Genomic DNA, 11,532 nt, shown 5'->3' with positions numbered 1-11,532 from the left:
GATAATTCAATAGATGTCTTCATTGCAGTTCTATAGGCCCACAGGGCATCATCTAATTTCTAAGACCAATCCTTTCTTGATGAGGCAATTGTCTTTTCTAGAATCCTTTTTATCTCCCTATTTAAAACTTTTGCTTGCCCGTTTGTCTATGGATGATAAGGTGTAGCTACCTTGTGTCTCACACCATAGTTCTTGAGTACCCTTATCAGCTGAAAATTGCAAAATCGAGATCCTCCATCACTAATGAGTACTCAGGGCATTCCAAACTCGGAAAAAATTTGCTTTTTCAGAAATTTAATAATAGTTTTAGAATCATTCATGGGACAAGCCAGGGCTTCCACCCATTTGGTCACATAATCCACTGCCACCAATATATATTCATTATTGAAAGAGGGTGGAAAAGGTCCAACAAAGTCTATGCCCCAGTAATCAAAAACTTCAACTTCTAATATTCCTTACAGTGGCATTTCATGACGTTTGGAGATATTCCCCATCCTTTGACACTTATCACAGTTTTTGGCATGATTATGAGCATCTTTAAACACAGTAGGCCAATAAAATCCTGACTAAAGTACTTTTACAATTGTTCCTTCTCCACTAAAATTTACGCCCATAAGGTGAGTCATGACAATGTCATAAAATTCCTTCCACTTCTTACTTAGTAACACAACGCCTTCGAAGATTATCTGCCCCAATTTTTAACAAGTAAGGATCATCCCAAATAAACTGTTTGGCATCATGTAAAAACTTTTTTCTTTGTTGCCAATTGAGATCTTATGGGATTACTCCTACAGCTTTGAAATTGGCCATATCAGCAAACCACGGTCTTTGTTGAATATACATAAGTGTTTCATCCGAGAAGGATTCCCAGATTTCTTCTTCCTTTCTTGTAACTTCATTGTTAACCAACCGAGATAAGTGATTCGCAATTACATTTTTACTTCCCTTCTTGTCACGGATTTCCACATCAAACTCTTGTAGCAGAAGTACCCATCTAATCAACCGCGGCTTAGAATCCGGCTTGGTCAGCAAATACTTTATAGTTACATGGTCTGTGTAGATAATCACTTTAGACCCAATGAGATAAGGTCTAAATTTCTCCAAGGCATACACAATAGCAAGAAATTATTTTTCTATGGTGGCATAATTCAACTGGGCTTCATTCAAAACCTTGCTTGCATAATAAATAGTGTGACATACCTTCTCTCTTCTTTGGCCAAGAACAGCTCCTATAGCATAATTGATGGCATCACACATCAGCTCAAAATCTTGGTTCCAATCAGGAGATACAATTACTGAGGCAGAAATCAACTTTTTCCTCAAGACATCAAATGCCTTAAGGCACTCATCATCCATCACAAATTGTGCGTCTTTAACAAGGAGGTTGCTCAGTGGTTTGGCAATCTTTGAAAAGTCTTTGATGAATCTTCTATAAAAACCAACATGACCCAAAAAGCTTCTGATTCCCTTCACATTGGTTGGTGGTGGAAGTTTTTCAATAACCTCCACTTTGGCTCTGTCAACCTCAATTCCCTTGGAAGAAATTTTATGACCCAAAACAATGCCTTCATTTACCATAAAGTGACATTTTTCCCAATTAAGAACAAGATTGGATTGGGTGCATCTTTTAAGTACAACATCCAGGTTAGATAAACACTCATGGAAGGAACTGCCAAACACTGAAAAATCATCCATAAAAACTTCAATGCATTTTTCTATCAATTCTGCAAAGATTGCCTGCATACATCTCTGAAAAGTAGCTGAAGCATTACATAACCCAAACGACATTTTTCTGTAAGCAAAAACTCCAAATGGGCAAGTGAAAGCCGTCTTTTCATGGTCTTTTGGATCTCACCTCCTTCTTCATCACTGGATTTAACCTTCTCTGTGGTTGAGCAACTGGTTTGCAGTCATCTTCCATAAATATTTTGTGCATGTAATATGTTGGACTTATGCCTTTGAGATCTGAGATTGACCATCCAATAGCTCCTTTGTTGGCTTTGAGTATTTCTACCAACTTTTCTTCTTCTTTGGGAGAGAGAGAGTTGCTGATGATAACTGGTTTGTTTCCTCCTTCTTCTAGAAACGCATACTTCAAGTGTGGCGGTAGCATCTTCAACTCCACTTTGCTTCCTTTGACTTTTTCTTCTATGTTTTGCAAAGGAACCTTTTGTAATTCTTCCAAATCAGTCAAGCACTCATCCATTAGTTCCTCTTCTTTTTCATTTAACTCTTCACAAGTGTCAACTAGTATCTCCTCCAAAGAAAGAGTATTACTTGCGTTGTTTTCTTGTATCATGCAAATTTCATCAAGTGAATCAAGATGAAAACATTCATTATCATCTTTTGGGTGAGACATGGCTTTAAAGACATCAAAATTTACTTCTTCATCCTGTACTCTCACCTTCAGTTTGCCATTTTCCACATCAATCAAAACTCTTACTGTCTTCATAAAAGGTCTCCCAAGAATAAGAGGCACATTCACGTCCTCCTCCATCTCCATGATGACAAAGTCCACAGGAAAAAGAAATTTGTCTACCTTCACAAGCACATCTTCAGCTAACCTATAAGGATATTTCAAAGATGTGTCTACAAGTTGAAGAGTCATCCAAGTAGGCTTGAGTTCCAACCCTTCAACCTTTTCAAACATGGAAAGCGGCATGAGATTAATATTGGCTCCCAGATCAATAAGTGCTTTCCCAACAGATATATTCCCTATAGTGCAAGGAATAGTGAAGCTTCCTGGATCTTTAAACTTGGGAGGTAAGAGTTTTTGTATGATAGCACTGCAATTTCCTTGAACTTCAATGGTTTCTTCTTCAATGTACTTCCTTTTCTTTGTGAGGAGCTCCTTCAAAAATTTAGAATATGAAGGCATTTGTTGCAAAGCCTTAGAGAAGGGTATATTAATCTCCAATTTCTTGAAGATTTTCATGAAACGCTCAAACTGTTTTTCTTTTTCCTTCCTGGAATAATTCTTTTGGTAAGGAAGGGGTTTTTCATAAGAGTCTTTCTTTTTCCTCTCTTCTTCCTCTCTCTATTTTGCTTTTCTCTCTCTCTTCTTTTTCTCTCTCATTTTCTTTTTTCTCACTCTCTTCTTTTTTCCTCTCATTTTAATCTTTCTCACTCAATCTCTCTTTTTCTTTTCTCTCTATTTTTTTCTCATCTAAAATCTTGCCACTTCTAGTAATAACAGCTTTGCATTCCTTTCTGGAGTTAGCTTTCATGTTACTCCCAAGATCGTCCAACTTCTGAATTATGTGATCAAGCTGGCTCCCTATCCTTCTGAATGTCGCCTGATTTCTTTTATGATGAGAATCAGACATCTGCATTAACTATTGAAGTGTGTCATCCATCTTAGCACATCTTTCTTATAGAGAGGGTTGTTGCTGCCATTGTTGTTGTCTGGCAGCTTGTCCAAAGTGACCTGGTCCCATGTTTGAGTGAGGTTCCCACCAGTAGTTGAAATTACCTTGGTGGAATTGAGTGTCCATATAATTAACTTCTTGTCTTAATTGCATCCTGCAAGCACTAGACACAAAACCCTAAACAATATTGTTAGCACAAAAATAAAAATAAAAATAAAAGAGATGAAAATAAAATAAAATAGAATAAAATAAATCAAATAAAATAAAATAAAGTAAAATAGAATAAAGCCAAAATTAATTAAGAATCACATAAATAGAATATTTTAAACAATGAGTCCCCGACAACGGCGTCAAAAACTTATTAATGGATTGGCAAGTGTACCAAATTGCACAAGTAATATAAAATGGTAAGACCAAGTATCGTATCCCTGAAGACTCTCGGCACTAGACAGTTGTGTGATAACTCAATTAATTAAGACTTAAATAAAACGAGATTGTTGGTTTCAAATGCAAAGACATAAAATTAAATATAAATGAAAATTGATCAATAGTATAGTAACACAAAGATGAACGCATATTGTTTAATATGAGATGAATATGTTGTTCGGGTTTGATTTCACCAAGTTTACTCTCATGTATATAAGAATTCTTCTTTTTACATTAATGTTAACGTCACTCAGTAAATTACTTAGAACCCGATCCCTCGGCGCAATAAGTCTACCTTAATTCCTAGTTCGTGCAATTCCTATTGTTCTTAGAAAATTAAGTCTGAAGATCCAGAGCTTAAGACGACCAAGTACTCATACCCTCATCCCTGAGAAATATTACCCTTGAGAGAATTCAACAAGAACCTGAATTGTAAGGAACCTCCCAGCACTCATGCAATTTATAAATCATGCTACTAAATGAGTTAAATAGAGCATGCAGTGAAATAGATGAATTCCCTAACAATTAATGAAAAAGCATATAAATTAAGAATCAATTCAAATACATGAGAGTTCACAAGGTTACATCATCCCCCAACAACAAATAGAGTATAAATCCCCATAGACATGGAGAAACTAGATGAATAAGGGAAAAGCATGAGATAGTGAAACCCTAAAAGTAGAAGAGGAAGCTCCCGCCTCCAAATCCGCCTTTAGAGAGTAGAAGAGTGTGTTGTTGTGTTGCTCCAGCCAGAGATACAAAACCTAGAGCGCCTGGGTCCTTTAAATAAAGTCGGAAAGAGTATAAACAGGGCCCAATCCAAAAGAATCTAAACAGAGCAAAAATTGGGTGAGATTTGCAACGCACGACACTAGGGAGCCCGGGCGGTGGACGGTCGTCATGTAGGGCTTGAGCCTTCAATTGGACGCCCAGGCTTCGGGGCCCACCGCTCAGGTGACCTAGGAGGGCGCCCGGGCGGTGGACGTCGTTTTTCCGAGGCTCAAGCCTCTAGATAGGGCACCCAAGCTTCCTGTGGTTCCTCCTTTTGGTGTTTTTCCAGGCCCTTCTAAGCTCTAACTCCTTAGCACTTCATCTCTCCTTTCCGCATTCTCTCATTACCTATCAAAACAAGGAAAATTAGTCCTAAAATCATTAAATACAACCTCAACTCTCTTATTCACACAACTTAATGAAAAAGCATGAGTCCAAACAAGTTCCTAAGTTAAAAAGGGTGTATTTAGTATTAAAAGTACATCTCAAATAACGGTATTTTCTACCATTAACAATTAGTTTTTTTAAGCCAAGTTACATTTTGCTTGAGGACAAGCAAAGTTTCAAGTTTGAGGTTGTGATAACGATTGAAAATACTGTTATTTGTGACTCGATTTTGATATTAAATCAACCCTTTTTTACTTAGAAGCTTGCTTGAACTCATGTTTTTAGTTTAGTTTTCTGAATAAGTGAGTAGAGGGTATACTTTATGATTTTATCAATAATTTCCCTTGATTTTGTAGGTTATTAGTATGATTTGGAAGAAGAGCAAAAGTATCAAGGGGTTGGAATTCAAGAGGGACAGTTAAACCATCAAAAAATGAGCACAAGAGGTCACGCAAGGCGCCTCGGCACCCCATTCTGGGCGCCTGAGCGCCAGTTTATTTAGTGTAGGGCGCCTCAGTGCCCTAGTCTGGGCACTTGAGCGCCAGCTTTGTACCCATGGTGCCTGAGCGCCCAGTCAAGGCGCCTGAGCGTTAGTTTTGTCTCGCACCACGCCTGGGCACCCCACTTAGGGCGTTGAGCACCAACGACGTGGACTTGGACCTGTTTTCTGTTATTATTTTGATCTATTTAAGGACTTGGGCGTTCTAGGGATTTTATCTTTCGATGGCTTGAACGAAGAAATACACTTTTGACCCTTTGGGGGTAGATTTGGGGATGTGATGGCTCTCCTCTTCTCTTTCTAGGGTTTTTCTATCTCTTTCATTCTTTCATCCCATTGTTCATCTAGTTTTTCCATGATAATGGAGAACTAAACCTTATTTGTTGTTGGGAAAGATGTAACCTCTTAAACTCTCATATATTTGAATTGGTTTTAATTACATATTCTTCTTTCATTAATTGTTAGGGTAATTCTTCTTGCTCAATGCTTGTTATGTTTAACTCATTCATGACATGATGTATGATTTGCATGAGTACCGGGAGGTATCTTACAATTCAGGTTCTGGAGAATTGCTCCCAAAAGCAGTTTTGCTCAGGGATGGGGATATGAGTTTTGGTCGTCTTAAGCTTCTAATCGTAGAATTAATTATTAGGGATGCAAGGGATTGTGGTCTAGTAATTAAGGATAGGCTTTCTTCGTCGAGGGATCAGGTTTTAAGTACTTTAGAAAGTGACGTTAACAATTGAATGAAGAAGGTGAATTCTTGTATGCATGAGAGTAAACTAGGTGAAATCTAAACCCCAACAACATACTCATCTCATATTTTCAACTTCATCCATTCATTCTAGTGTTTAGCCTCAATTGATCAATTTGCATTCATATTTACTTTCTTGTTTTGCATTGAAAACCCAAAAATTGTTCTTCTTAAGTCTTAATTAGTTAAGCAATTACACAATTGTGTAATCGTGAGTCCTTTGGGATACGATACTTGGTCTTACCATTTTATATTACTTGATACGATTCGGTACACTTGCCGACATCTTAACATAGGGAAAGAGTCATTGCAAAAGATAATGTTGACGGGTCATTCAAGGAACAATTTAGAAGAATTTATGATTATGGTCATGAGCTTTTGAGAACTAATCCAAGTTCAACAGTGAAAATAAAAGTTGAAAACAGTAACAATGAGTTAATCTTCAATAGATTTTATGCATGCTTGAAGGCATGCAAAGATAGCTTCATTTTTTTAGACCCATTATTGGGTTGGATGGATGCTTCTTGAAAGGAAAATATGGAGGGAGTTGCTAACAATAGTTGGAAAAGATGCAAATGAACAAATTTTGCCCACAACATATGCTATTGTTGAGGTAGAAAACAAAGACTCGTGGACTTGGTTCTTGGAGCTTCTCATTCAGGATCTTGGTGGGCAAGTTGTGTGTCCATCATGCACATTTATTTCAGACCAACAAAAGGTCAGTGTTAACAAATTTTAATTACAATAAATTTGACATATAAGTGAGCTAACTTGACTATTTTAAAATGTTAAGGTCTTTTGCCAACTATTCAAGATGTTCTACTTAGGGTAGAACAAAGATTTTGTGTTAGACATTCGTATTCAAACTTTAGAAAAATTTTCATTGGAAAATCCTTGAACGTCTCATGTAGAGGGTAGCAACAACCACATATCCACACTAATGGGAGTCTGAAAAGAGAAACATTAAAGAGTTCAATTTGGAGGCATTTAAATACTTGATCGCTAAGAATGGTTGAATTTATTGTTATCTATGATGCAATTTTGATACTAAATCAACTCTCTTTGACTTTGAAACTTGCTTAAACTCTTGTTTTAGTTGAATTTGGTAAATAACTGAATAGAGGTTACACTTAATGATTTTTATCATTGATTCCCTCAAATTTGTAGGCTATTGGTATATTTTGGAAGAGGAATAAAGTATCAAGGAGTTGGAACCTAGGAAGGGCAGCAAAAGCACCAGAGTAGAAGGTTGTAGAAGGCTCAAGGACGCCTGGTTGCCCTTTTCTGGGCCCCTCAGCACTGGTGGTGAAGCATGGACGCTTGGGCGCCCTCTTCATAGGCGCATTGGATATTGAAGTAACTTTAATGACATAATTAACTTAAGTTCAAATGATCACTACTTTATTGCTAATTGTGTTGTCAATTTGTATTCATGAAAGGTGGTCATCAGATAAATTATTTGAAGTCAGACACACTTCTCAATTTAGGGAGCAATTTGTTGTCAAAGCTGACAAAATGGACTACACGTGTAGAAAATGAACCATTATTGTCATTCCTTGCACTCACGCCATTACTGCAATGAAATTTTTGAATTTAAATGTAGAAGAAAACATTGGGCATTGGTTTAGGAAGTCAACATATGAAGATACCTACAAACAAAAGATCTTATCAATGGTCAACATGTCTGGGAAATTACATCATATCCAGATGTATTACCCCCAAACAATGTTAGGAAGGCCTAAGAAGAAACGAAGACTAGAGGCTTGGGAGATGAAGACGAATGAAAGTGAATTAATAAAGGGTAGGACCAGAAAAAGATATGGTCTCTACAAGCAACTTGGACACAATAAAAAAATTTGTCCACAAAGACCTCCAACAAATGTTCTTCCTACTTAGCAATCAACTCATGTACAACAAATTGAAGTAACAATATCTCCATCACAAGAAACTGAAGTCACAATATCTCCACCAGCAAATGTGCTTCCTACTCACACTACTGGAAAAACGCAATTTACAAACGGCATATTACCGAAGGCTTTGAAGCCCTCGGTATTGAGATGATTAGCGAAGGCTCGTAAGCCCTCGGTAACATTCTCTCTAATTTAAGTCTCAGATTGGAATTTTCGTTCCCAGTTTCATTTTCTTCACGCTTCGTCGTTTTCTCCAAATTTTCCAATTTCCCTCCCCTTTGTTCTCTTCTCTGAAGCTTCCCCCTTCCCTTCCTTATTCTGCTCGTGCCCTCCAATATTGAGCGATTCTGGGACAAGTGAGGGTTGGTTGGTTGACACTGGTTTGGGGATTCTTTGGCTGGGATTGAAGATGACGGTTTGGAGTTCTAAGCCTAGGTTCGCTAAGGCCGGTTTGGTGGTTTTGCGGTTGGGTTGGTTGACGCCGATTTGGGGGTTTTGCGGCTGGGTTCGTTGACGCAGGTTTCGGGGTTCGTGGGAGATGTCCGGATCGCAGCGGCAACGACAGTCTCACTGAAGGTTGGTAGATCTGGAGCGAATAGCATTGCGATGGTGATGGAGGTAGCAAGACGCGCTACGGCTGTTTTTGTGGTGGCTCTGCCGGTCTGCGAAGGGGACAAGAGTGTGTGGTTGTGAAACTGTAGGTTTGTTATAATTAATTATGAAATAAAAATGAAATTGACTTTGCATATGTATGAGTTAAAAGTAAAAATTTGGAATTGGAGTCTGAGATTGAGATTGAGATTGAGTTTGAGTTTGCACTTGAAAGACTGGGAGTTCAGCAAAAGCTCATTTCTTTCTTCTTTCATTCTTCTCTTGTATTCATCATGATTCCTTCAAAATCTTCAAGTATCTATATTATATGATTGATTGCATATAATACTGTATGATGTAGTGATTCATTACATGGAGAAAATATTGAACGAATAAATGGTGCTCTTTAAGTGATTTTGTCTTGAAGCATGGTTAGAAAATGTTATTGTATTTTGTACTTTAAAATGAATAGAAACTGGGACTTGTGTGAAATTTACATACTGGTCAATATTTGATGAGTATACTGTGTGTTTTTTTAATCCATATCACACCCTTTTGAAGTTCCAAATGTAAGACCAGTAAATAATCTTATTTACGAGATCCCAGAGTCTGTGTTTGGAATACATTTAGATAAAATTATGTGATTCTGAATATTTTGGATGCCTTTATAAGGCTTTCTGTTGAGCTGTGAGACTTAAGCACATTTTCATAGATTGATAAAATTTGAATAACTGTAGATATTATGATCATCGTTTGGCATTTCCTTTGCTTTTAAAACTTCATATCACGCAAGCTTGATTTTTTCAGTTTCTAGTGTATCGGGTTAGGATTTGTAGTCTTGCTTTTCTATGATGGGTCTTGGTCTTGGCTGTTTGTTTATAATATCATAGCTTATGACACATTCCTTGTATCTTCATAGATTGTCAATAAGGGATGTTAGTTTCTCAGTTTCCTGTTTTATATTTAAATTCTTCACAAAACTGTTGCTTTAAACGGGTTGTTGTTAATTTCAATGGACATTTGCTTCTGTTATTAACATAATTTTATTTATTATATTTCAGACCATGGCCAAATCTTTTGAGGTTACTAAGTTACAAGGTACATGAAGTTATGAATTTTATTTAATCCATTTGTTTTGTATAACTAGCTCTTGATGCATTTTCTAAAAACCACTAGAGCTCTTATGCAACATGATTTTGCAGTTAGATCAGCCAAGTTTATTGCACGCAGACAATGGGTTGTTGCCGGAGCTGATGATATGTTTATTCGTGTATATAATTATAACACGATGGATAAGGTCAAAGTATTTGAAGCACATACTGATTACAACTGTTTTCTTCTTTTTCAGATTTGGAATCTTGGCTCACCTGACCCTAATTTTACATTGGATGCGCATCAGAAAGGAGTAAATTGTGTTGATTATTTTACAGGTGGTGACAAACCATATCTAATCACTGGTTCTGATGATCACACTGCCAAGGTTTTGTTTTAATATTTGTTTTTGTTTGTTTGCTTCTTTGATTTATCTGTTTATGCAATTATATACATACATATATGCATATAACATATGAAGAGGAATAACAGTTGAAACTTACGAAACAGGTATGGGATTATCAGACCAAAGGTTGTGTCCAGACCCTAGATGGTCACACACACAATGTATCTGCTGTATGCTTCCATCCTGAACTTCCTATAATCATTACTGGTTCTGAAGATGGTACAGTACGCATATGGCACTCCACAACTTATAGGTAAAGTGGAATGCATAGATTACTGAGTTATGAGGTTTAATATTATGCTTATTGCATTTGTCACTTTCCTCTAGATTTTTTTTCTTCAATAGTCATCACTTGTGTTGGAAATTGGATTATTTGTTTATGGTTGACTTTTGACCTTAGAGAATAAAACTTATATGGGTCTGCCCTTTTTGTTTATTCTGTTTGTATAAGCACATAAAAAGAGTGGAAAGGTTTATTTTGGTGACTATAATGTCTAGATGTGATTTAAAATTAAGATAGCACATATTGAGATTGATAGGACATATTCAGGTGTCTGGTTTTAAGCTGTTGCTATATTTATTGGAAGTATATTTTCAAAATTTGTTTTATGGTTTGATCTGCTTGTAGGCTGGAAAACACATTAAACTATGGCCTTGAAAGAGTTTGGGCTATTGGATACTTGAAGGGTTCACGTCGGTGAGCTTTTTTGTGGATAATTTTTTTGCAATTTCTTAATAAATTTTTTTATGCCCTTGAACAGTGTGAGTGGGAGATTGCTGTGGCAAATTGAGCCTGTATTATGAAGTTTCCTTGCCTTTACTCTTTTTTCATAACCAAAATTATTGGGTGCGTTCAAACAGAGTTGTGATTGGCTATGATGAAGGAACAATTATGGTTAAACTTGGTCGAGAGGTACCTGTGGCTAGCATGGACAACTGCGGAAAAATTATTTGGGCTAAGCATAATGAAATTCAGACTGTCAATATAAAAGGTGTAGGAGCAGATGTTGAGGTGTGAACTCTATAATAAAATTTTGGCTGATTAATTTGCTAGCAAGAACTGTCAAGTTCTCTTTATTTTTAGTGACATGTGCAAGTACTATGCTTCTTAGACTGCTGACGGAGAAAGGTTACCTTTAGCTGTTAAGGAGTTGGGCACATGTGATCTCTATCCCCAAGTGAGTTAATATGCTTTTTATATTTTGTTTCATTTTGTTGCCTGGTTTTTCTATTTTTAATTACAAATTTTCTATTTTTAATTATTTTTGCTCTAATGCAAAATTTGGCAAATTCAGAAAGTAGCATTTGTACATGATTTAGCAAATTAG

The 11,532-nt window shown here is 36.7% G+C and overlaps 2 protein-coding genes across 2 annotated transcripts; one reads left to right on the top strand and one right to left on the bottom strand.

Moving 5' to 3' along the window:
* Positions 1-774: 774 nt before the first annotated feature.
* Positions 775-2,935, bottom strand: LOC108327310 (uncharacterized). The gene is made up of 4 exons (XM_052872534.1): positions 2,540-2,935; positions 1,856-2,446; positions 1,201-1,737; positions 775-1,020 (listed from the first exon to the last, which is right to left on the bottom strand). The coding sequence occupies exons 1-4, from the start codon at positions 2,933-2,935 to the stop codon at positions 775-777; spliced, it is 1,770 nt and encodes a 589-aa protein (XP_052728494.1).
* Positions 2,936-9,979: 7,044 nt separating this feature from the next.
* On the top strand, positions 9,980-11,532 carry LOC128195292 (coatomer subunit beta'-2-like). Its single transcript, XM_052872533.1, has 6 exons — positions 9,980-10,186; positions 10,309-10,457; positions 10,833-10,901; positions 11,066-11,216; positions 11,317-11,382; positions 11,500-11,532. Exons 1-6 carry the CDS (start codon positions 9,995-9,997, stop codon positions 11,530-11,532), a joined length of 660 nt encoding a protein of 219 aa, XP_052728493.1. The 5' UTR covers positions 9,980-9,994.

This window comes from Vigna angularis, chromosome 2 (assembly GCF_016808095.1).
Source record: "Vigna angularis cultivar LongXiaoDou No.4 chromosome 2, ASM1680809v1, whole genome shotgun sequence".
Classification (NCBI taxonomy): domain Eukaryota; kingdom Viridiplantae; phylum Streptophyta; class Magnoliopsida; order Fabales; family Fabaceae; genus Vigna; species Vigna angularis.
This window is presented reverse-complemented; position numbering and strand designations above follow the sequence as displayed.

Excerpts from the sequence above, each read along its gene's own strand:
- LOC108327310 (XM_052872534.1), bottom strand. The coding sequence starts at position 2,935 with ATGAAAATCTTCAAGAAATTGGAGATTAATATACCCTTCTCTAAGGCT. Across the intron at positions 2,447-2,539 it reads CTGAAGATGTGCTTGTGAAG|ACAGTAAGAGTTTTGATTGA; the intron begins GTAGACAAATTT and ends CCTTTTATGAAG. Across the intron at positions 1,021-1,200 it reads TTGGCCAAAGAAGAGAGAAG|CCGGATTCTAAGCCGCGGTT; the intron begins GTATGTCACACT and ends TTGCTGACCAAG.
- LOC128195292 (XM_052872533.1), top strand. The coding sequence starts at position 9,995 with ATGGATAAGGTCAAAGTATTTGAAGCACATACTGATTACAACTGTTTT. Across the intron at positions 10,458-10,832 it reads TGGCACTCCACAACTTATAG|GCTGGAAAACACATTAAACT; the intron begins GTAAAGTGGAAT and ends ATCTGCTTGTAG. Across the intron at positions 11,383-11,499 it reads CATGTGATCTCTATCCCCAA|AAAGTAGCATTTGTACATGA; the intron begins GTGAGTTAATAT and ends TGGCAAATTCAG.